This window comes from Cinclus cinclus, chromosome 4 (genome assembly GCF_963662255.1).
Source record: "Cinclus cinclus chromosome 4, bCinCin1.1, whole genome shotgun sequence".
Classification (NCBI taxonomy): Eukaryota; Metazoa; Chordata; class Aves; order Passeriformes; family Cinclidae; genus Cinclus; species Cinclus cinclus.
The window spans coordinates 49,435,797-49,460,557 of record NC_085049.1 but is presented as its reverse complement, the minus strand read 5'-3'; the positions used below and the strand labels follow the sequence as shown (position 1 = coordinate 49,460,557).

The window sequence follows — 24,761 nt, the reverse complement described above, 5'->3', positions numbered from 1 at the left end:
ATTAGCTATAGCTACCAAGAATAAATAATGAATGCCTTGTTCAAAATGCTATCAGGATGCACCAGGGACTAGCAGGGACTGCCTGACACAGACTTTGTCTGTAAAAAGAAGGAATGAATAATTGTTAGGTTATAACTGAGAAGTTGAACACAATAAATGCAGGGAGTGTATTCTATCCCCACTCAGATACTATATAAGTACTGTTACAGCTGCTCACACTAGAGCACTATAAGCCCCAATACATAACAGCCAGGGATGAATAAAGGTACAGGTCAAATAAGAACAAATTAATTTATCTGGATTGTGTAAGAAGCATCAGTTTCCATATTATATTTTTGCAATAAAATATTAAAACTCACCATTGGAATACTTACCTGATTCCATTTTTTCTTACTTCATGTCCTGAAATAATTATTTCCTCCTGGTTTGAAAAAAATAAGCTGATGGACCGATGACAAGTATATACTGAACCATAACAGTGAGGACTGTTATGAACCTTTGAGGGGAAAAATAGACACACAGGAAGAATAAATGCTTGTCCTCAATATTTCTGCACCATTTTCATTAAATTCATATATGATATTTTACGTATCTATGCTCTAGTTCCTGAGGGTGCTTTGCAAATAAATACCTAGAATATTGCAAAGTCACAATTACAATGATATGCAAAACTCAAAGTTCATGCTATAAATACTACTGAGAAATGCAGCAATTGTTTCATAGTGCACAGCATCACAGGCCAGTGGTCTAAATACTGGGTGAAAGAGTCAGGTATTTTATGTTGACAAACTTCAGAGACACTGTAGTGAGCTAGCTCATAGAGGCCAAACTGGGAACTTGTTACTTGCACTGAAGAAACACCCCTATTTCTCTGTTTCTAGAGATCAGATCTATAAAACAGGATTACAAACCAATGCAGAACCTCAGTGTAACAGCAGCGTTCTCCCTGCCGGCTGAGACTGGTACTAGCTGAACCACAGCGTGCCCTCCTGAGCCACTCAGGATTTCTTGAGATTTTGAAGTGCTCCCACAGATTACAGCAGGAATCTAAGTTACACGGATATGTTAAAATCAATTTTTCACTGGCTTTCCAGCCCTGCTAATGGAGAAGGGGAGATTTTCTGAAGTGTGCTTTTTCTCCATTATATATATAATAATATTATATATAGCATAATGAGCCAGGGTGTTGGCTTAGTTGTATATCAACTTGAATATTACCTTGCTTGATTACGGCACTCTCAGGACTAGAAACTGTGGGTTTGTGCTTGAGCAAAACTTACAGTTTTCATTAATCTTGGAGGGAATGAGCCACCGAAACCTGTAGGATGCCCTATAGTGCTCCAAAAGTCTATGAGCTCATTTTAGACACCACTGAAGAGAGAGGGGAATGTGGTTTGAATCTTAGATGCCTATCATTACACAGATTAAAATATAGACAGAGTTTAGATAACTCTAATATCACTTACGTTACTGTGTGTGCCATCATTCTATGAGAAGGATGGGAACTTCATTACCAGTTTAATTGACAGTGCTATGAAGGTAAATAAACTTGAAATTGGGAACATTTTACCAACACAGTGATGGATGCTGTAAATGTAACTGTTTTGAAGAAAATATCTGTGAGTAAACATATACACTGCTCATGAATACTTGAATTAATCTTCCTTGACTGACACTAAATCTGTAAGCAAAAACCATTTACTGTTTCTTTGGGTGAAATAAACTAGACCAGGAAAACCATTAGGAGTTTTTTAATGTATAAAGATAATAATAATTAAAGACAGCATAAAAGTTATTTGTTCTGGCAGGTGGCTTCTACATAAACCCGCCCCAAGGCAGAAACACAATAAAGGAAAATCAAAATAATTCTTATGTGTTCTTCTCCTTTTGAGGGGTAGATTATTAAAGCCAGAAGGACCATAAGGTTAGGATTTGGCAAGGTTTTTTGTCTCTCCATTGCCCAGACTGTCTACAGTCTCACATTACTTATGACTTTGCTGAGTAAGCATTTTCAGTTTTTAGTAAAACATGTCATTTGTTCCAGCAATTGAATAGAACCTTCTCTCTTTCCAGAGCCACTGGAATCCACTGACATATTCATTCCAGATTTTACTATAATCCCGGACTTCACTACAGCACTTTTTGAAAACCTTTAAGAGGTCACAGCTACATGTAGAATCCAAATAATTAAAATGAAATTGCAAAAGGCAGATATGACAGTGTTTCTCTGTAACTTGATTAGGTAGAAATAGCAGTTTTAATGGTAGATTTATCTTCACTGAGTACTGTTATCTGAGGGAAGGTCACCTGTTTATAAATGAAAGAGTCCTCAGAGCAGAAATCAGCATCTAGATCTGCCCTCATGCCTACGACCACTGTATGCACATGGACTCAAAATGAGTACCCCTCTTGTCCCTTCTTCCCTGACTAATCAACACAAAATCCCAACCACTGTGAATAGGTGAGATAATGATCTTGTATCCTCTCTTCACACTAACCACCATCCTGACAAATAGAGCATCTCTCATCAAAGACAGTATAGGTTTGAATTATCCCTGACCCACAGTCATTAACCATGGATATTTACCAATTCGAAGAAATTACTAAAAAGAGTGCCTTCCATACATAGGTCAAGATGAAAGCTTTTGAGCTGTTAATCTTCTGTGCATGACACAGAGATAATCCGAAATTAGAATGCAAATCCTTAGAGGGGACAAGATGGGGACCAAATGCCATTGGCCAGGGAGGCAGATCCTCAGAGCGTGCCAATAGCTGTGAATTAGGTCCTAGCACATTTGTGTTCCTCACTGTTAGACACTTTACTGAGCAACGCAATATTTTTTTACAACCTGATACCTGAAGTTTATTAAAGTTTCTGGGGTCTGGTTTAAGACCCACTTTTGCTCCCAGAAGGGAGAGAGCAGAAATCCCATTTAGGATTGGAGGAGTACAAAATACTATTTTTAATATACTGACTCTTTTGATTATAATTTCATCAGTATTTTGAGTTACTGCACATAGGTTTAGGCTTTTCCAGAAGTTTTCCACATTTCCACAGTTTTATATTTAAGTAATTAATGCCCAGTTTGGTATATTTATTGTCTCTATACTTATTTTACTTACTTATTTACTTTTATATTTACTTACATACTTATTTCTAGTGTACGTTAACATACTTACCCAAACAGTATACTGGGGTTCCGGAGTACTGCAATCTTTTGCAAATATATAGGAGCAATTTCCTGGGAAGTAGTAGTAGATGCCATCAAATGTTTCAAAATTATACTGTCCCCATGATTTGCAAATCCCATCTCGGTCCTTACCAGTATTAGGTACTGAAGAGAACACACTGAGTTTACAAGAAGCATTGTCATCAGAAATTAGCAAGTATAAAAGATAAACTTATGTCTTCAACTTTAAATAAAATCAGCACTCTTTTAATCTTAAGTCTGCAGTTTCAGCCATATGCAATCATCATTAAGTTTTTATTTGCTTCAGTGGAGACATTCTAATTACAAGTAGAGGCAAGGGATTTAGATATTCTGCACATCCTGGAAGACAATTGATCCCTACACACAGCAGATTCCAGAAGCTAGCGTATTTAAATAGTGGGTAATTTAATTTGCAATAAGCCACTGCTTGCTAAAAGAAATACAGTGGGATTTTGGTTATTCAGCTAACTTAAAAAAAAAAAATGCCTGGCTACTGATTTACTAGACAATGGTCTATCTGTTATGGTATCTATACGTCATTACAGCCCAAGTGCTAAAATGTAGGCATTTCTGACATTGTTTTCTAATGCATATAATTTTAAACCTGCTAGCTACTGGCCAAATGAGAGTACTGCTACAGAATAATCACAAATATGCCAGTAATAGCATTTTTTTTCAAAATCTGTATCCTAAATCTCCCTGAAAGTTGACAATAAACTATTTTGGCCCAAAAAACTTACCAATTTGACACCTGCTTCCTTGAGCCTGAAATAACTGACAGTCACAATCACCTGCCTCTGTGCAGGCTGCTCCATTAAGGCACTCCTGAGGACATGAACCTGTAAGCAAGCATTCCAGCCCTTTAAAATATAGAGTATTTTGCAAACAGGCTGAGAGATCCCAGTTAAATCTTTTTATTGTTAAATCATGAGCTGCTGTATTATCTGAGAAAATTAACCAACATCTATCTCCATTTTTAACATTTGCTTAATTTTATCCTTCACGTTCCTTGGTTAAAAGAGAAGCAAGGTTCTCGTTTGGTTTGAGACTTAAAAACTAACAAAGGAGCAAAAGGTCAACCTCCTCCAAGCAAACAAAAGGTCAAGTTCCCATGTAAAGCAATCAAATTCCAGTCTTGCTGCTCTCAAAATATACATGACACAGATCATTCTAACTCACTAAATTCAGCATAATTTATATATATATATTCAGCTTCTTCCACCTAAAAATTACTGCAAAGGGTGCATTCAGTTTATGAACAGGCCAGAATACATATTTTAGAGAGTATAAACCAGTCCTAAATAGCCTTCTCCACATGCTAACAAAAAGTCAGCTAAAAGGTTTTCTGCTTCAGAGGTGACTGGAGTCAGAGACTTTAGATTCCATGGGAATGGCTTGTTTTATGCTATAATTAGTATTTTTTTTCCAAAAGCAGTTACATTAAATGGTTTTATAGTCTGTTTGAAAGCTAAGACCTCCTTGTCATTTACTAATCAGTCACTGAGGTGGGTCTAAATCATCATTCCCCAAAACTTCACGGTTTTTGCAGATAGTTGCTTGCCTTCTTGGAATAGGATTAAAACTCTGCATCCATACAAAATCTCCCAACATTGCTGATGGAGATTAAAAAAACATTGCAAAAGGCAGGAAGTAAATTAAATAAACAGGCCCTTCCATTCCCAATGAGGCACAGCAAAGCTGCTAGTGACATTAAATAGTAAAAAAAAAAAAAAAAGGGACCTTCACAGTAAAGCTACACAGAAGCTACCAGTGGTTAGGAATATCATCTGTCATTGTGAAAATTCCTTTCCATGCTTAGTTTGAATTTTTTCCATTTAAGAACTGCTTTCCAAATATACACAGATACACTGAAAATACCAGCAAAGCAAAAACTATTGTTTCTATAACAGCACTAAAGAGGAAATCTCTTGCTGCTTTTAGAATTTTGAGTAGTAAAATAGTATATATTCATTTACATTGAAAAATGCAAAAGAAGGCAGCTGCCCAGGCATTTTCCAAGAAGGATACCAAAATTCCAACTGAAGTTCCATACAGTGAACTTTTCTGTAAAACAATTTCTGTAACTTGACCCTGCTTTACATCTTTGTCCAATGCTTAAATCCCTACAGAAGTAGCTTCATGTTCATTGCCTTTCCCTTTGCACAATCAGTTATAAGCTTCTCTGACATATTTACATCCTCTGACAAAGCCAGAAAAAAAAGTGGCAGAAACGAAAAATTGTAGTAGAACTAAACTTTTAAAAAAAACCTCAAAAAATTGGCTTCATTAGCTGTTCAGACTTGATTGTAGGGCCTTGTTTCGAAAGCACAATTTCAACAGGTTATTTTTTCCGTATTTAACATGGATAAAATGAGAAAATGAGAAGGACAGAATTTTGTCGGGGCCTTGAAGAAGAGGGCTTCCACAGCCCATGGTAACACAGAGGAGGGAGGCAGCATTTTCAGGGGTCTCTCCTCCTGCAGGTGAGGAACACAGGACTGACCTCCTGGGGTACTCCACATCAGGGCCCCATGATGGTGCAACTGAGAGGCAGATTGAACCTGACAGAGAAACATAAAACAAAATCAGGGTGTTTGTGGTTTACAGATTAATTGATAGAAACCTGAGGTCTTGCATTCAAACACTGGGTTCGGACTTTCAATACAGAAGAGTAATTTGCATCTCAGCCAGTGCATGGCACAGTCATGGGTGCAGCTGGAGAGATCAGCAGCCTGGGAAGGAGAAGCACAGTGACTTTTGAGGAGACTGGGGAAAGACACAGCAGCTATGTAAGATCACTACTGGCTTCTCATCCATGCCCTCCAGGTCTGGTGAATCCAAGATTCCACAAGGGAAATTTTGCATTTACATTTGGAAGAAAAAGGAAGGGGAGGAAGTCCAATCTGCCCTTTTCCCTTCATTCAAATACCCATAGCTGAAGAGCTCCCTCGATTGCTTCCACTCCCCTGACTCATGCTCCATGCTGCACCTCCATCATCCCACTAATGGCCAGCCTAGCTGCGATGGATTCTGTGTTCTCCTTGAAATCCTTCAGAATTGCATTTTGGTTCATCCCAAACAAAAGAGAAAGCAGATCTGCCTGACCTGCTTCCCATTTAGGAACAGGGAGTCCCACACTATGAGGAAGCCCTGCATCTGGCCCAGCACTCTGATACTGCAGCTTGCCACATCGCATTTTCCCTTCCAAGAACTGATCTCATTCCAGACTGAATGTACTCTGGGGCCTTTGCCCTCACCAGTCTGACTGGAAAGTTTACCAGGATGAAGTGCTGAGTACTTAAATATTTCCCACTTACATTTATTCATGGCCAGTTTAAATCCCTTCCTTTATAAATCTGGTCCTTTTTGCTTAAATAGCTCTTCTTCCCTTTTATTTTTTTTTTAATTTATTTCTTATCTGATGTTCTATGAAAAAAGTTACCTTTCTGTAGCCCCCACAGACTTAAATGCCAGCCTTCAGGTGCACAACCAAGTGAAGAAATTTCTTTAGACTTTGCTTGTAAGCTAATTTAATCCCTTCTGACTCCTCTCACTCTCCACATCTCGAGTTTGAACTGATGATCTCAAATTAACAACAATGTGCAATGAACATTTTAGGGTTAATCTTGCCAATGCCTCTTACAGTTCCCTTTTCCAAACAGAAATATGTTGTGGGATGCTTCCAAGTAGTACAATCTGTTTAAAATCAACCTGAAATAGATTTCATTGGATCACCACCTGGAAGGCCCCCCTGCACCAAAATTATTCCTGGTGCCCATGGTGCATTGCAAACTGCAGAGGGTCCCTTCCTTCCCTGCACAACAAGACCCATTTCCACATTTCCTGATAGCAGCTCCAAGCCATCCGCCTCAGAAAAGCGCTTTTGGCCTTTGTGCCATTTCACTGAGCGTCCTTGGCGCAACAGCACTTCCCTGCTGAGGGCCCTCCAAGGACACCTCTGGCCCTGCTTCTCTCAGAGGCCTGATTCCCCTCAGAGCAGTGCTTCACACCGGCTGCCTTCAGTAGCTGAGGCACACAGATCTCAAAGGGTCTTGGTGAAAATCACCCCTGGTTTGGCTGCAGGCCCCCTGAAACACCCTGAGGTGGGACCACCTCTGGCTTCTTGCCAACCCCTTCCAAGGGGTTATAACCCTTGGATGGGCTCCACAGCCCAAGTGTGTAAAAGCAGGGGAGCAAGATTCCTCCATTTAGGATTGAATTTCAGCACAACGTTGCTGGGACGCTGCACTGAGGCAGTGTGGGCCCAGGGCGATGGGAACCAGGGCTGGGTCAGAGCCGCCAGGGCACCATGTCCAGGAGGGAGCCTTGCCAGTGGTGCCACCATCGTGCCTCTCACAAACACAAACGGCTTTCCAGGCTCCACTCACCCCCGCAAAAGACAGAGACGCCCCGGGTTAAATTCCCTTGGTGTGTGTCAGTCGGCTCGGCAGGGTAGGTCACCCACTGGGTGCTTTGCTGAGGGAGAACGAAGGTGTTAGGCCACGGATCGGATGGGGTGAGTAGGTGGGGAGTAGCTGCTCCTCCTCACTGTCCTCCTGTTACTGCAGCCCATCTCCCCACAAAGGGTCATTTGTAAGGATGGCAAAGGCCCAGAGAAGAAAAGGGAGGAGGGTTTCCCCACCCTCCTGCTTTAGGAGGTATAACCTACCTCGAGTGTTACAAGATCTCTTTTCTGTCGAGTTGCATTAGAGTCATTTCTGGAAGAAAACAAAAAGGATGTTGTATTATCAAAGGTCCCTGGAGCAACCTGAATAAGCAAATCCCCAGAGAGAAGTGTTTCTCTCTGATTACCATCACTTTATCAAAGAGGTCTTTCTTGGGTTAACATTTAAAAAGGTGATTCATTCTTCCTTTTTTTTTTTTGCCAGTGTCTCATTTTACAGAACTGGGCGGCACTCCAGTCTCTGCTTGGACAGGGAGGTACCTGAATCTTCTGGGAGACATAAAAAGGCAAAACAGACTTACACAACAGGATACAAAATTGTAAACCAGCTTCACATTTACTTCATGCTGCGCGTCAGTGGCTACAAGTTCCCCAGAGTGTTGCTTGAATATACTCTGATGGTACTTTTGATAGCAAGAGATGACTCTCCAGCTGGACCCAACTTCAATTTGTGATTAAGTTTAGAAACAAGGCCATCAAACTATAAAACACACTAAATTCTATCAACACTCCATGATGGCATGTCATTTGACATGCCTGTGTGTCCACTAGATGTATTAGAAGTCTTAAGACACACAAAGCTACATCCAACTTGATGCTTCCATTGAAATTGATGGCATAGATCCCATTTAATTCAATGGGATCAGGAACATTGCCTAGTTTGGATTTTGTTTGGATTTCAGCTTCTATGTGAAAATTTGTATTGAAAATGTTTATTTTGAGGCTGTGTAGCACTTACATCTCTGTGCTTCAAATAGCAGCTAGGATTTTATCATGCAGTTAAAACTGTAGATGGATACTCATTTAATGTATTTTTCCAGTCACGAAATCATGATCTCATGCTGTTTTCATTCCATTATTCCTCTAAGCTTTCTTGAGACCATACAAGTATCATTTTTCATAAGGATCTCCATTTTTCAAACAGAGGACCCATGTCCATTATGTAAATACTTGGAAAAGAGCTGTAAACACTCTGAAAGTGTGTTCTACATCCAATCTACATGTAGATGACGCTTTACACATTTAATTCAATGCTGCATTTTACTTTCTAATTTGCACTGCATTGCACTTACTCGTTCTTGTTCTCTTTGTAGCATTTGACAAATAAGGAATAAAACCTTACCTCAAAGTTCTTCTCAAAAGAGGAAGCTTGCAATAAGATCCTGTAGATTTAAAAAGTCAAAAAAAGTCATGAAGTTAAACATTTTTTTTCTACACCATCACTCTGCCCTTGGCAAGCAATGTCAAGTTTAAAACAACACTGTTGAATTTTAGGGTTTAACAATACTAAGTTTTCCAGGGCACCTTTGTACAAACTCTGTATCCAAAGAATGGAGCACCATATGCACTCCTTCCTAAGAATTTGATTCTCTCACACAGTTTTCACATGCAGGCTTTCATGGTTGTAGTTTCTGGTACATGCTACCATGAAGAAGTGAAAAGTGCTTTAGAGGCTCAGAACGAAATAATAGAACAGGTAAAATAGAACAGGTACTCAAGAGCTTTCCAGAACCAAACCTCCAGGGTTATAGTACTTTTCTGACTGTTGCTTGTAAGACTCAATTGTAAATAATTTTAAACTAGTCCATTCTTAAAACAAGCCAGCAAATAAAACCAAACAAAACCACAAAAAACTTTTTATATTACATTAAAAATCTTTATCATTGAAGCAAGGAAACTGTCTGTAAGTTCCATTTACATTACATAGAAAATAAGATAATTTCTATAACTAGAAGAGCAATTATTTACTATAGCAATCTAAAAATGTTTAAACAAACTGCAGGTGCACTCTGTTGAAACCAAAACTTGCCTTGCTGAAAATAATTAAATGCTACTCATCTGACAATAATAGCAAGAAAGGCAAAAAACATATATTTTAATTTCTATACCTGTGAGAAAGAATGGTGATCTATACTGTTTAAATTGCATTTACAAATTCCAACAAGGCCAAAAAATATAATGATAGAAAAAGAACTAGCTGTAACATTAAAATATTTAGAAAAATACTTATAAAAATTAGTATTACTACAAAAAATGTAATAAATTTCTTACCTTGAAAAGTGGATAGCAGTGAATGAAGCAAGAATATACTCCATGGTATCATTAAACTGAGCTTTCCTACAATATTCATTTCAGTGTAAGTTATAAAAAGGAAAATTATCCAAATTAATGGCTTTGATTATATGGCATCTTACAACTATGTATTTCTACAGTGTGCTTAAATCCTTTAGAGTTTAGATAATTGGACTCATCACTTAGAATAATGCAATGCAAAAGAGGAAAAGAGCAGGAGACATCAAGCTTGGTAGCTACACACAGCTTCAGGAGTTTTGCGAGTGTTACATACACCTTCCTGGCTGCATGTCCCTCATTAGCAATGCATGGGAGCTCCTCAGCACAGTCTGTATTGGTTACACTTCCACCAGACCTGTGACTATTACTCCCCTGTTGAATTGAATCGGCCCTTTATAACATAGCAGACAATGACAGAAATGCTGCCATGTCATGGTGGTTTGAGAGATCCTTCTGTCGTCACACACCTTTGTGTGCTTTGAGGCTTGAGCTGAGGGCTATTCTCTGCTCCTTAGTACAGCAAAATATTTTTGCAACACCCTGAAATAATACCACTGTATAAATTATAACGACATGGCTTTACATATTAACATATTAATGATTTTTCTCTGTTCTGAAAGGAGAGAGATTAACTCCTATTAAGTAATATATCTGACTTTTTAGGAATATTCTGGATGCCTTTCTGGGTATAGTTTGCCTATAGCACAAAAGAAGGCTTCTGAGAGGATAATTATATTTTGGTTTTAATAAATCATGTTATGAAAACTTCATGTTAAGAAAAAAAGGAGAAAGAAGTCAACAGGGCCAAAGGATTTAATTTCTAACGTTCATTAAAATAAAAAACCATAATTTTACCAAAATTAAAAATTATCATGTTTTAAAATAAAAGTCTCTTATCTGCTTTGCCATAATGTAAACAGAATAATTGAAAAGGACAGCTATAAAGACACATATAATGCTATTTGAAATTGCTGCTGCTCATTTCATTTTGCAAAGCCTATCTTTTGCCTACCCTCTATTCTTCCTAGGAGGTGCTTTGTGATAACCTCTGAGCATGTGACAGAAGGTATAGTTGGACCCAAACAAAAATTTAGAAGTTGATGGCCTCACTTGGGTAAAAAGTTCTCCCATCCTTTGTTCTAGCCCTTTCTCTTTCCTGCTCCCCAGATGGACAAGAGAAAGCAAATGAAAACTCAGCCTCTCCAAGCATGGACAAGGACGAAACCCTAGGTCCACACAACAGCCAACAGCACTGGTGAAGGTTTGGGAACACTCATGGCACAAGGGTACTTATTACAAACTGATGCATAACACGACACTCTGTGTAGAGCATTTAAAAACTATTTTTATTACTGTTGAATCTGAGAAGCTGACATTCCCGTAGCTGCATTTCAAGAGAGTTTTCTGCTTTGTTCTTACCTCTGACTTGCGATGGGCTGCTCCCCCCTGGATTGGCTGTTTGTCTGCAGATGGACTGCATCTCTCAGCTCAGTTGCACCTGCAATATATGATCCAAAACTACTCCACACCACAAACAGAAGCAAAAGAAGTGAATTCCTAGGCCATATGGGCACATTGATATAGTCATGCACAGACTTTTAACTCTTATGTGAGAACTTACAGAAAATAGATTTTCGCTATCTCATAAACCTACTCTCAAGACTGCTCTTGAGATGAAACCAAGCATTACATCTTCCAAATTCCATCACCAGTCTCTCTGTTACCCTACTGTCAAGATAAGCCTGTTTTAGAAACTGTTGGAAACTCAAGCTCCTTTGAGAAATCTGTTCTGGGATTCCTCCCTTTCTAAAGACTGTATTTCTCATCATGCTTCACATGCAGTTACACGACTAAATTAATGTAATATTAATAGAAATGAACTCTTTTGGTTTAACAGTTTTTTTAAAAAGCTATACAGAATAGCTTTTTTATGAGTTTTGTTTTGTTTTAAGTTTTTTTAAAATAATTTTTCGATAGCGGAATTGGTATATGTAGTATTTCACAGTTGTTTAACTTCTAATATTTGAAAATAGGCCAAACCTTATTAGATGCAAAGGAAATTTGTAAGAGTTGAAGCAATAGGTTTCATAAAGTTTAGACATCTCAGCCCAAGGCAAGGTAGGAAACAGCAAATTCCCAAGCAGATTATGGAGTCAGCTAAGGAAAAAGAATTATTCAGCCAAGTACTCTGAGTTGTAACTTAGAGGACTATGTTAACAGAGAGATTTAAAAAATCAATCCAAATTCTATCATGGTAACAACACATATTATCTACACAAGTGTTAGAATACTCCCAGACTGGCACCTCTGAAAAACATGCACTAGAAAAATAATTGCTTTTGTAAGAAAACACTTGTCCACACTTTAAAAATGTCAGTGTTACATTTAAAAGTTACAGATTTTTCTTCAAAAACAAAATTTAAACATTTCAGTGGTAATATATTTGTACACTGAAGTAAAAATAAATTTTCTCCAAATTTTTCTCAGTTTGAGAAGACTTGAATTTATATACAGGTCACAATGTTCATCAGGATTATAAACAATGGATAAGGAAATAACTGTCTTCCATGCCATGGGCACACGCTTACCCTGGTTTGAAAGTGTATCCATTGTCATTGTTAACAAAACATGGTGTTTTTAATGAAGAATTCAAGTGAGGCCACATTTTTTTTGTGCACAGATGATCTTCCTGAGGATTAGCATTGGTGAAACTAATGACAGAGCTGGATGATGTGAGGTTAGGGGCATTTCCTCTTTTCTGAGAACCATCTCCCCAGCTGCTCAAGACCCTTCCTAACGGTTTAAAGATCAAACTCTTACTATTTCTCTGAGGATGTGCTTCTCAGGCCAGAGTGAATGCTCAATGACAAGCACTTGATTGCCATCCCTGCGGAATCAGGACATGAGGAAAGGAGACATTTTTATAAACGCTTTCAAACCCTACAGTGTTTTCCGTTTCCCAATGAAGTTAAGCCCTCTAGTGGGTGATCAGTAAGCAACCTCTCAGAATAAAAATCTTCAGCCAACCAGGCAGACAGCAGCCCAATTATACAAACATTTCTCTTTCAGAAAGCATGTGGGAGTAACCTCACTCTGCAGGATTAACGGGGCATTTTTATAGGACCAGAGTTCAGTTCAGAAAGCATTTTTATTGTGTTAAGAGTCTTCTGGTTAAAGAAATGACTGCAGATATCATCTCTGAATGATAGTAGCAATGCAAGTTTTATTTTCAGCCTTTCCACAAAAGAAGAGCAAAACAATAATCCCCAATTGCTACAAGCTGATATGTGAACAGAAAAACATCAATCAGGCTTCCTCATAACTGTGAAATCCACCCCTAAGGTTACTGACATCAGGTATTCCATCTCCCCCTGCCTCATTAAGTTTCACACAACTTTGCATCATCTCTTTTCCCCTCCATCCCACAGAGCTAACAGCCAGACAAGAATCAGTTCTGGACAAGTCACAGCATAGGATATGCATGTGCCAACTGGCAGGCCAGGAAGCATTTCCTAAGCAATGAGTGTGCCATTGCTTTTAAGTCACACAGCCAAAATAGAGACTTTCTTTTCCTTCAGCTGAAGCTAATTAACAGAAGACACATGTTTTCATGAAACTCATAGAAATTCAAACAGTCAAACTCAAAGTTAGGTCTGCATAGCATCTTTTCCTTGGAAAACCAAGTCAGGAGGCTGAGCACAGCAGTTTTCAGCAGCCCAAGAGCTTGGAGTGCAGGACAAGAGAACTGAGGAAAGCACACCATGCATCCTGTCAGAGACAGGAGTCTAGGGTGGAGCACTCCATTGGCCTCGTGTAGAACCAAATAATCCTGGTATGTAAATTAGTGATAGAACATACAACAGTCCACTTTGCTTCAACAGCAGCATGCGAGTTTGAATATGAGCATTGCACTTCAAATCATGGAATGCAGTTATTTTGTGGCAGAAACTGATTGCTAAAATGGGGAGATGGATGCAGAATTCCTTTTTTAGAAGGAATTTGTTTGCTACACATTTAACTCTTGAGTGAGTATAACTTTAATACTCTTCTACTGAAAAATCAGAGACCTCATGACACATGCTTAACATCAATAAAAACCTGCAAGCACGTTTTATTAGAGCAAAAGGGTGGATTTTAGTATTCGTTCCAATTCCCCAACACACAAGGGAACCTGGTTTAACTTTGTTTTGACTGAGAACACTGAAAAACATCTCCCATTAAGCAAGTAACATGCTAAGAGAAAGCTCTTACAAACAAAATCCTCAAGCACCAAGGTGCTATGACAATTCCAGTACTGCCATACAAGCATACCAAGACATTAAAACACCAGGCTTTGAGAGCAATAGAGCAGTAGCTAGGCTCTCAGTGTCTTTGTTTCCAGCATTTCTTCCAGTTCCACTCCAAACTGGTTTATGAACACAGCAAACAGCTCAGGGCTGCACTCACACCAGTTGGATCAGCTCTTATCCACAGCCCCACTCCATTACTTGCATCTCTTCCAAAGGACAGAATCAGTCTTTGTAATACTCTTGTTGGCCCGTCTCACGTTTACTCAGAATTTACTTTATGTACCTGGGTAAATGGACAGGAACTGAAACTTTTCATACATCTAACATGCACATCCTGTGGCCAAATTTTTGAACGCTACTTTTCAACTCACTTTTTTCACCCTTTCTTCCTCCAAGGCTTTCAAATTGTCTAACCTAGCTCATAACATAAGCACTTACTTCTCTGGGTTTCTACTGTGTGAACAAGTGGTTAAAGGACTAATCACTCAGACCTCATGTTAAAACACAAAATCTTTGATTTATTTTTACAAAATACTGTATTTAAGTATTTAAAGTTTCCTACATTTAGATGTACTAGTCCAGGACACTGTCTCTGCTGGTAATGCAAGAATTCAACACACCCCCTTTTCCCCTGCTCCTGTAATTACTTTGGTGTTGATGTTAACTACCAGAAAGGTAAAGATTGAAATTGTCCACAAACCACTGTGTTGTTGCACGTGCCTGCAAAATTCAGTATGTGAACCTTCTTTATGTTTGGATAACCAGACATTCCTCAACAGAAGAAAGCTTTTCTTTCCTCCTAAAATCTTACCCACCTACCCAGAATTACTATGAAAGGATAAAAAAAGAACTGCCATTAACCCTCAGATTCTACTGCAATACAAATCCCTTTGTGTATCAATCTCAACACACAGTGAAAAAAATCAATTTACCCACCCAAGAAAAGGCAATTTAGAAACATGAAAATTATCAAATTCTGTTTATTGACTGTCACATGACTAGAGATCAATTTTAACGGTAAGACTTCTGGTAGCGTGCACGAGCACCAGGCCCTCCAAATTTCTTGGATTCGCAACGGCGAGGATCTGCAACAAGCAGAGTCCTATCATACTGGATGAGAATATCCTTGATCTCTTTCTTGGAAGCTTCATCAACATCTGTTTAAAAAAAAAATATTCATTTAAGCAGTTTCACATGGAACAAATCTGTATTAATATTTTTTGCAATACAACAACCAAAAGCCATACTTTCATTTAAAGCTAATAAAACACTCAAAGTTACTTACATTTTTGATAGTAAGCCACCAAAGCTTTGGAAATAGCTTGACGGATAGCTGTTAAAAAAAAGATAAAATATCAGTAGGGATTGCAAATCTATTTAAAATTTAAACATAAAGGGCCAGTTATCTGAGAAATGTGGTACTCTGTTTGCTGCCAAATTGTCCTTTCTCTCCTTAACAACCCCTCCCACATACTCCATGTGACCCTTACTTTGGCAAATCTTAAGAAACCTGTGCCAAGAGGCCACCCACAGCTCATTTGTCGATTTGACAGCTGCCAGCTAGCCAAGAAAGGGCTGTCTGATCACCTTCTCTCCCAAGTACTAATGTAGGTTCATCTTCTATCTACAAGCAGTCAACTTGCAAAATCTTTAGAAACACAGCTCTCTGAAATGTCTGTACTTTGAGAACTACAAAGACAAACTAGATTGTGCGTTGAAAGACTAAGGAGGCAAAAGGGACAACAGGATGGCTGGAGTGCTAGAACATGGCAATACAAAAAAAACAGCACAGTAACAGTAATCAGAACTCACACCGGGAGAATGGGAAAAACAGGGTGTTGGCTCTTTCAAGGTGTTACACTTATCTATGGAGATACTAACATCAGGATTTTGATGAAAATATGAATGTGGTGAAATACAAATGGTATTGAGTTTGGGCCTGAAATTTGCCTCTGCTTTTTATGCAGCCTCAACTCCACTAACTACATTCAAATTAAGATTAGAATAAATCTATCTTTTGTAAAGATGAACTCATTTCAACAGCTAATGCAAATATATTCCCAGCCTTCTCTGCAAGGGCAAAACTGCCTAGCTTTGCTCATGCCAGAAAGATGCTTCTGAACAACGTGGAAACATGGAAATATACAACTAAGGATGCAATTTCTATTTCTAAACCCCTCCTAAAATACTTGTGCTCAGCTGCATTTGAACTATCCTGTAACTACACAATGTAAAGGTAGTTCCCGTGCAGTTCGTCAAAACTTCATTTTGCTTCACTCAGCTTATTCTGTTACAGCTTTGCACATAAAATGTTATCAATATGCTCTTATGAAAAACTACATTTGCACAGTGGAGAAAGAACACTTTGGCAAGTCACTATTCCAAACTTAAGCCTCTTAAATACAGGGCTGCATTGGGTCTGGCTGAGGCGATTTTCTTGCGACAGTTCTCCATCTAGTTTGTGCAGTGGATAAGCAGTACATGCACAGCATCAAGGAAGGCTGTGCCTACAACGCATCTCCATTACATCTCCATCCTACAACGCATCTACAACCACCATTAGGCTGGAAGTTGGCAAGATTTTGGAGGAAGCTTAGCCAGGACAGCTGATAACCAAATCGACCAGAGGAGGTATTCCATACCAGAGGATGTCTGCTCAGCAGCAAAAGCAAAGAGCAACTTCTATAGAGGCTCCACTTCCTGGGAAGTGGCTGAACATTGCCTGCTGGTGGAAGCCTTTTGATATTCTTTGCTTCAGTGCACAGGCTTTGCTTTTGCTTTATTAATCTGCAGTCATCTTGACCCACAAAGTTTTTCCACCTTATTTTTTCCCTCTCCCCATAAAGATTGGGAGAGGAGTGATATAGCAGCTTGGTGGGCACTGGGCAGCTAGACAGTGTGAACTCACCACAGTGGCTTTACCCATTCCAGCCCACACCAGAAATCCCACCAAAAATTTCCTTACCATAGATTTGTGCTACGTGGCCACCACCCTTCACACGGACTCTGATGTCAACACCAGCAAACCGTTCCTTCCCCAGGAGGAGGACAGGTTCAAGCAGCTAGGAAATGAAACACAAAGAAAATCCATTTGTAATGAGGGCCAGAGCTTGTAGTAGCTTTATCAAATGTGATGCCATTGAATCTTCCAAAAAATGGAGCCTTGACTTTAAAAGCACACACCCAGGTCAAGTACACCTCCTGCAAAGTTCTTTGACATCTACTGGTGCTGTCACAAGACACATTTACTGAAGCTTCAAATACCTTAACAGCAAAGCACACATACATGGGAATTAAGAACAAGATAACAGTTTAACTAGAATGCCATAGTTACATACAAAAAATAAGTCAAGTTCATTAAAACTGAGGACCTGAAGTAATTTGTAGGTAGTTTTCCACACTATTTATTATACCTTAGAGTTATCTAGACAATTTCAGATTCTGACAGCATTGTTCAGCAGCTGTTGTATAAAGTTCTAAATAACCTTTTTAAAATGAGGGCTTTAAGTCACCTATTCCTGGGTTTAGAAAGTGTATAGGAAGTGCAGAAAATACTTCATATTAAATGAAATCTGTTAAGCAAAACCCCCCATCACAGAAGTGCAGTATACTGAATTTTTATAACAGCACCTGCATTTTAGGTTAGCAACCAAAAATTTCGTGCTTGCAGTAGGACAAACCACTTGTCTCCAGTGCGAAGCAATTACATGTAGAAAGGGAAAGCAGGGCAGAGGCCAGGTGGATACTTACTTTATACTGCAGAGTTCTGGGCTCAATCATTTCCAGAGGTCTTCCATTAACTTTAATGAGGCCATTCCCTCTCTTGCAGTGGGCAACAGCCGTTGCAGTTTTCTAAACATCCAAATGTGTATTAACATAGCGTTTCATTTTTACACAAGCAGCAGGAACTTGAATTACATTTTAACAATCGAGCAGCCTTAGTCTTATGCCCCAGACTAACATAGTGCACTGAACAAAATAACTCCCTCTATACCTCCAGGTATAACCACAGCATTAAAACATAATCTAAATAGAAGTTTCAGTGCTCGATTTACAGTTACAATATTGAGTTCTACACAAGGGAAAGACCCCTCCGTTCTACAATACCGTAGTTTTGTGGCTAGTTTTCTTTTTACAGATTGGCATCGTGAATTATTCCAGACGCTGCATTCCATCCAACAGTACAAACTTTACCTTCCCACCACCAGCTCACAATGGCCTTCGGATATCGGTAGTGCTAAGTCAGGCCGCTGCGGACTGGGGCGATAGCGGCGGCCACTCCCGAAAATTCCGGTGAGAGGCCACCCCGACCCACTCCAGAGGGGAGCAAACCCTTCCCCACATCTCCACAGCGCCCCAGGCACACGGCGTGCTTCAGCAGCCACGGAGCGAACACGTGGCTGCCCGGCGGGGCTCACCCCGCCGGCCCTCCCGCGGCCAAGTCCCGCCGCACGGCCCCGGCGAGAAGCTGCGGCCGAGACACTTCGAGCGCGAACGGCCCAAAGGCGCGGCCCAGCCCGGCATGGAGGAGCAGATGGTGCAAGCCGCCATGCCCGCGCCTCACCTTTCGTCCGAAGACCTGGACGCTCTGCAGGGGACCCTTTGCCGGCATGGCTGTTCCTGCAAGAGAGAGGGAGCGGCGTGAGCGCGGGCGAGCGGGGGGGCGGGCGGGCGCGGCCGGAGGGCCTCGAAACTCACCCGGCGGTGGCGGCGGCTCCGCGAAAAGGCCGTATGGGGCTTCCTGGCCTCGGATCAGGGGCGCCGCGCCGCAAAGCACAACGCCACCACTTCCGGCAGCGCGACAGAGAGCACGGCCGCCTCCGCCGCGCCTGGCGCGCTTTGCGGCAGCGCGGGCCGCGCCGCCGGCCCCGCCTCGAGCAGAGCCCGGCCCGAGCCCGGGCAGGGCTGCGGGAAGGGCTGGGGGGCGGCGCGGGGCCTGGGCGACCTGCCCGGGGCTGCTGCTGCCACTGCCGGCACCGCTGCGCCCTTTGTGGGGTCCCAGTCACAGAGCAGAACCTAGGTGCGCCTCTGCTGTAAAGAGAACAAAATGATGCCGTGCCCGAAACACTGACGGTCGCTCTTTGAACCTCCTTGAGATGCAACAATGCAAACTCTATAGCTTTTATAATTTTAAACTCTGGTACGCTGGAGAAGATGAAGCATTAAACCCTATATTCGCTTCTAGCGCTGTACACTGACACATTGAGGCAATGCCTTACACCCGCTCAAGTGCTCAGTGATGTTTATATTTAAGATCAACTCGAGTTTTCTTTAGATTTAGTGCCCTCGGGGAACCCCCATCAAATTTATCTTCTGTCCTCGTTTTCTTTCTTGTTTAATATCTGTCATAAAGCATGGAATTTAAACAACTTTCAGACTGAAAATATTTTACTTCTAATGCAGTAGTATTTAGTATGCAAAATTTTCTAGGAGGACAAAGGGAGAATCTGTTGATGAAGTGAGGTCACGCTTCTTAGATATTTGAAATTATAGAGATTTAAATAGCTGTGATGAATTAGAAAGTTGACTGCTCAAATGAAACAATCAGTTCCTTTGTCTTTGTACAGGATTTTAAATACTGAACATTAGTCATCAGTCATGTGAGGATTTAAACAAGCACTTAGCTTTATGCAATTTGAGTGATTAGTTCTGTTCAAGTGAATAGGACTGTGCAGAACGTGTAAGATTTAGCACATCTCAAACCCTCAATTGTACAAAGCTTTAACATGTGATCCAAAAAGTGGTTTATTTTTTTTAATGCTGTTTCCTAAGCAGCAGTGTGTAGGCAGTCAGACGTGTCTATCATCCAGTCTTTCCCTGTCATCAGAGGAAGGGGAATGGTCACCTTGTTCACCAGTTTCAGTTAGCTCTTGAAGATGAGTGGAGATTCCAGAACCGATTTGGGTTTTACATATTTGGTGAAAATAGGTGGTTCAGCATGAGATCTTTGACTTGCGCAATGAAAATACCTGCAGAAGCTGAAATACTAAGATATTATGAAACCTTTATTTAGGTGAAAAAGAAAAAATGTAATACCCAATTAACCCAGATAGACAAAAAGGTTCGGCTAAGTCTTAGGATCAACCCAAAGGTGAGCCGTTAGTAATTCAGTTTTGTTGGGTGACCAGGGAACTTTTAAAGAAGAAGAAAGCAACTCTAAATCTGTTTCCTGTGTGGGCATTATCTAAGGTCTGCTACTGGAGACCTGTGTTTTAATATAAAGTATACCATTGAATAGGTATTTTTAAAATGTATAAAACCTACATTTTAGGAGTATGCTTTCTTAGGTCTTTTAAAGTTCATCCTCATTTGGGTGTTCATCTGCTGCTTGCTCTTCCTGGAACTCAAAACAATCATTCTAGAGGAGCTTGTGTGAAAACCAAGGATTATGCATACATACATGTATCTTTCTGCCTTCTATTAGCAAAAGAAGACAATAACCAACATACGTTGGTTACCAAAATACATGTTTGCCTGGAAGATAAGGTTGAAGGCTTTGTCCTGCTTGTTCCCTTTGCTTTCTAGTACAAAAACATGAATAAGTGCTAAGAGGTTGTAGGCTGTAGCATTGTAAAAGTTAATTGGAACATGAATAGCACAAAAAACAAGCAAAACAAGAAAAGGGGAACAAAAAACCACCAAACCTCCCCCCCCTCCAAAAATAAAAAAAGCCAGAATGGAAAATAAACCCCTCAGGTAAGATGCTATGCTATATTTTTTTTGTAAAAGTCCCAGCACTAACAATATCCCTATTTATTTTTAGTGAACACAGAGTACTTTAAAATATTAATGTATCTCAGATTTCAAAAGGAACACATGGTAAGAATCTCCAAGCGCCACCTACAAACTCTGGTGTTCACTTCCTTTTTGTTTGTGAAATAATTGCACCTGTGAAATGTAAGGCATTTGTTTGGTGCCCTTTTTTTTTTTATTAACCTGATTTTGCACCAAAGAAATGAGGACTTCTTTAGAGAATAATCAGGCCCAGAAAAATTAAGGCATGTTTGCTAGTAAAGCTTACTGAGCAGAATGAGCATCTCATTAAAAAGCTGACATGTTTGTACTCATCTATATATAAGGCATTTATTAGATATATATTAGATATAGGGCATTATTTTACAGTCATTCTGCATTCTACTAACAGATGATGTGTTGTGTATCCTTGTAGGAACAAGATTCTCACAACTACTACATCTTCTGCATGGGCATTTAGTGAGGCTTTAAGGGATTGAGAGTCTCACTACCTGACTCCTCCACTGGGGCTGCGCTGACCTCATTGCAGGCTGTGATATAAGGTGATGCTGTGACCTGCTCACTTCCCACAGACCAGCCACATGCAGTGCTGCTCTCTCAGTTTTCTGGAAACAGCGAGGGTATGGCAGCAGGATGTAGCACTGTAAGGAATGTCTCTGACAACATCTCCAGTTGTTTATTCACTTTGTGACAGAAGGACAAACCTTGTGTATATAACATGGCTCCACAGGGAGGAGGGCTGGAAGGGAATGGCAGGAGGTGGACAAAGGTGAGCTGAGCAGAGCCAGTCAGTTGGGCTAAGGAGAGCAACACTGAATTCTTCTTTGGAAATTTGCCGATGTGGAGCCTATGGAAGACTGCAGTACAAAACCTGTGTGTCAGACCACTGCCCAGCAAGACTGTCAGGCTGATGCAGTGCAATAAATTTTAAATTTATGCATATTTGCTACTTGAACGCTCACAATTTATTTGGCAACACAGGAGTCAAATATATTGAAGATTTTTGTGACTTACGTGCTTGCTTGGGTTTGGTTTTTTTTCTGGGATTTTATGTATTTTGGAATTTAAAACAGCAAGTAACTGGACTTCCATGTGAAATCATGATGTTAGTTCTCCACTCAGATCTTGTCATGTTTGAAATCAAATTCACGTGTAAGTTCAGCAGGTAAACATTCAAAGAGGACAGCATTTTAGCTTCTGCTTAGTATGGAATTATGTAGCTGCCAAGAGTGTAAGGCAACAGAGAGTCAAGGTCAACATGTTAAAAAGGACAGCTGTAATGTGACTAAATTTCCTCCTGTTTAAAAAGAAGAGAAAATGCTCTCAGTGAAAAATCATGGGAGAAATAGTGAGATAATACATCTTCCTCATGTATTATCTGAAACATTAATAGAAAGGTAAGAGCTATGGCAGAATACAATCAATTACTTCTACATATATTTTCATAGGAAATAAAATTACTGTGAAAGTAAAGGAACATTCAGGGGAAAAACAAAGAAACATTCTTATATACAGTCCATAATCAAAATTCACTTTCAAAAAGATCCACACCTACCAAAATGTCCCAATCAGCAACTGATTGTACTTTGTAGGATTTTGTGTGTTTTTTTAGCAGAGTGGATAATTTTAACCAGGGAACAGATTTTTTCAGATTCCAGCATGACAAACAAAGCAAATTCGCTGAAGTTTTTTTTGTGTTGTTTTACTTCAGACAGCAAAATTGTCTCTTCAGAAGGCAATGTTGGTTTTGTACAGTTTTGTACCTTTTGAAAATTAGTGATTCCTTCACAAGGAAGTATGAAGTATTTCAGGAAAGAAGATACTGACATTCCTTTCTGATGGCAGATTTTATAATCTGAAAGGTCTGGGATACCAGAATATAGTTCTCATATTACAGTTTGCAACTGATGCATGTTTGCTGATAAAGTGTAATTAGCTAATGGATCCCATTATTTGTGAGGCTTGCTTTTCACAGATCGTATTCATCCAGGCAGCAGCTGAAGAGTTTTCTAAACTCAATTAGTGCAAGAATGCTGTGGCAAATGGAAAAATGTTTGATGCGTGCCAGAAAACAAATCTTCCCAGCTCTTGGAAATATGCTCTGAAAACAAATATGGATCACACAAGATTTTCATAGTAATAAATACTATTTCCTAAAAATATATTTAAAATCTAAAGCAAAAATTTTGGTTTAATTATCCTTCTCAAATGATGCTCTCTAGCATAAGCTCGGGAACATAAGGTTATGGGTTATCCTGATTGGTGTGAATACTAACTTTCATTTGCAGGTTTAACATGTTAATGTCACATTGAGACAGAAAACATGAGGCAGTTTGTAATGTAGAAACTGACACAGTGATGGGCTCATTCATGCTGAAATTCAATGCATGTAAATAATTAGCAATGCAATAGTTTATTTAGAACCAGGCTTAGCTTTGCTACTTGGAAAAAATCACAATTGATGATTGTCTTGACTTTCATTTTGAATGAATAGGCTAGCTTTTTCAGGACAATAAACAAGAGAAATACAAAGCCCATCTTGTATCTAAACATAGAGACAAAGATTAAAGGCTCATTGTTTCAGCTCTGTTACCTGGATTGTTGCTGAAATATGGAAAAAGTTGTGACTTAAATTTGCAACATGCATCCTATTTACAATGGCTGAAAGTTTGTATAATCAGTTAACATGCTAACTTTCCAGATAGAAAGTTATGACTCATTTTAGAATCTTTCTGTATATTAAAGGCTAAAATTTAGTGATCTAGGTTTTAGACTTGGAATATACGGTCAATCCCTCTTGCACCATACAAGGCTTTAGTGAAATCTATTGATAGCAAATTAGAATTACTTAAAACTCTTCTCTGCATTCACAGAAGTTTCTTTTAAGTATGTGTGCGTGAGCTCACACACCAACACTTTTATTTGTCAACAGGAATCAAAGCTGCAAGAAGCTGACCTGGCAACAACCCAGAACCCCCAAGCTACACTAATAAGCAAAGAAGTAAATAGAATCATGTACATGAAACAATTTGGTTTTTTTAGAACAGAACGGCATCTCCAAGCTTCCTGCTGTATTTTGCTGCCCCTGGAGGCTGCTTCTCAGTTTAGTTCCCATTTTTAGAAACTAAACACAGCAGGGTCCAGTGGGATCCAGCTGCCCTCTCTCAACTCTTCTGCAGAAAGAGAAGTCCTGGGTCTTAACTTCTGCAGGGCTATTTGGATCCTTTCTACTTTCTTATATTAAAGAAGTATGAGAAGAGTGGCTGTGTAAATGGACACCTATTTCACACTTAAAATACCAGCTTTTTGCTCCAGTTGGCTTAAATACATTCTGATTGATAATACAGTTTTGCGCTCCATGATCCAAAGGTCTACACTTCTCTTTAAATCACACATTTGATGTATCACATACAGAAAATTGATGACTTCTAGTAGATAAGAAGGTGCAATCATTGTTATTGGCTGCAGAAAAAGACTTAAATATGCACACACTTACTTTGCTGAAACATCAGTCATGGTTTAAAGCAGAGAGAGATAGGCTTCTGTGAAGTTATATTAATATCTACTGAGGTAATTTCTATTTCTGATTTTGAATGTTTGTTTTTTCAAGTGAAACATTTTCCATTGCCTGTGGTAAGAGAGCAGATTAGGCAGAAGTATCAGAGCTCGTGAACTGCTGTGTACTTAGTGACCTACCAGAGAACTGAGACATTTTCTTCAGAAACTGGAGCAGTTGAACTCTAAAGGAGA

The 24,761-nt window shown here is 39.6% G+C and overlaps 2 protein-coding genes across 2 annotated transcripts in view; both read right to left on the bottom strand.

Moving 5' to 3' along the window:
* The window catches only part of OTOGL (otogelin like), an 88,672-nt gene extending 78,645 nt beyond the window's left edge, over window positions 1–10,027 (bottom strand). The window contains exons 1-7 of the mRNA XM_062492510.1: window positions 9,949–10,027; window positions 9,020–9,059; window positions 7,882–7,930; window positions 5,716–5,773; window positions 3,953–4,051; window positions 3,181–3,335; window positions 375–496 (exon numbers count right to left, since the gene is read on the bottom strand). Coding sequence (XP_062348494.1) covers window positions 375–496; window positions 3,181–3,335; window positions 3,953–4,051; window positions 5,716–5,773; window positions 7,882–7,930; window positions 9,020–9,059; window positions 9,949–10,027 — 602 coding nt within the window. The remainder of the gene's footprint in view (window positions 1–374; window positions 497–3,180; window positions 3,336–3,952; window positions 4,052–5,715; window positions 5,774–7,881; window positions 7,931–9,019; window positions 9,060–9,948) is intronic.
* Window positions 10,028–15,220: 5,193 nt separating this feature from the next.
* RPS16 (ribosomal protein S16) lies at window positions 15,221–19,017 on the bottom strand. Its single transcript, XM_062491226.1, has 6 exons — window positions 18,957–19,017; window positions 18,823–18,878; window positions 18,009–18,110; window positions 17,224–17,320; window positions 15,544–15,591; window positions 15,221–15,415 (listed from the first exon to the last, which is right to left on the bottom strand). The coding sequence occupies exons 2-6, from the start codon at window positions 18,868–18,870 to the stop codon at window positions 15,270–15,272; spliced, it is 441 nt and encodes a 146-aa protein (XP_062347210.1). The 5' UTR covers window positions 18,871–18,878; window positions 18,957–19,017; the 3' UTR covers window positions 15,221–15,269.
* Between the last annotated feature and the right edge of the window lie 5,744 nt (window positions 19,018–24,761).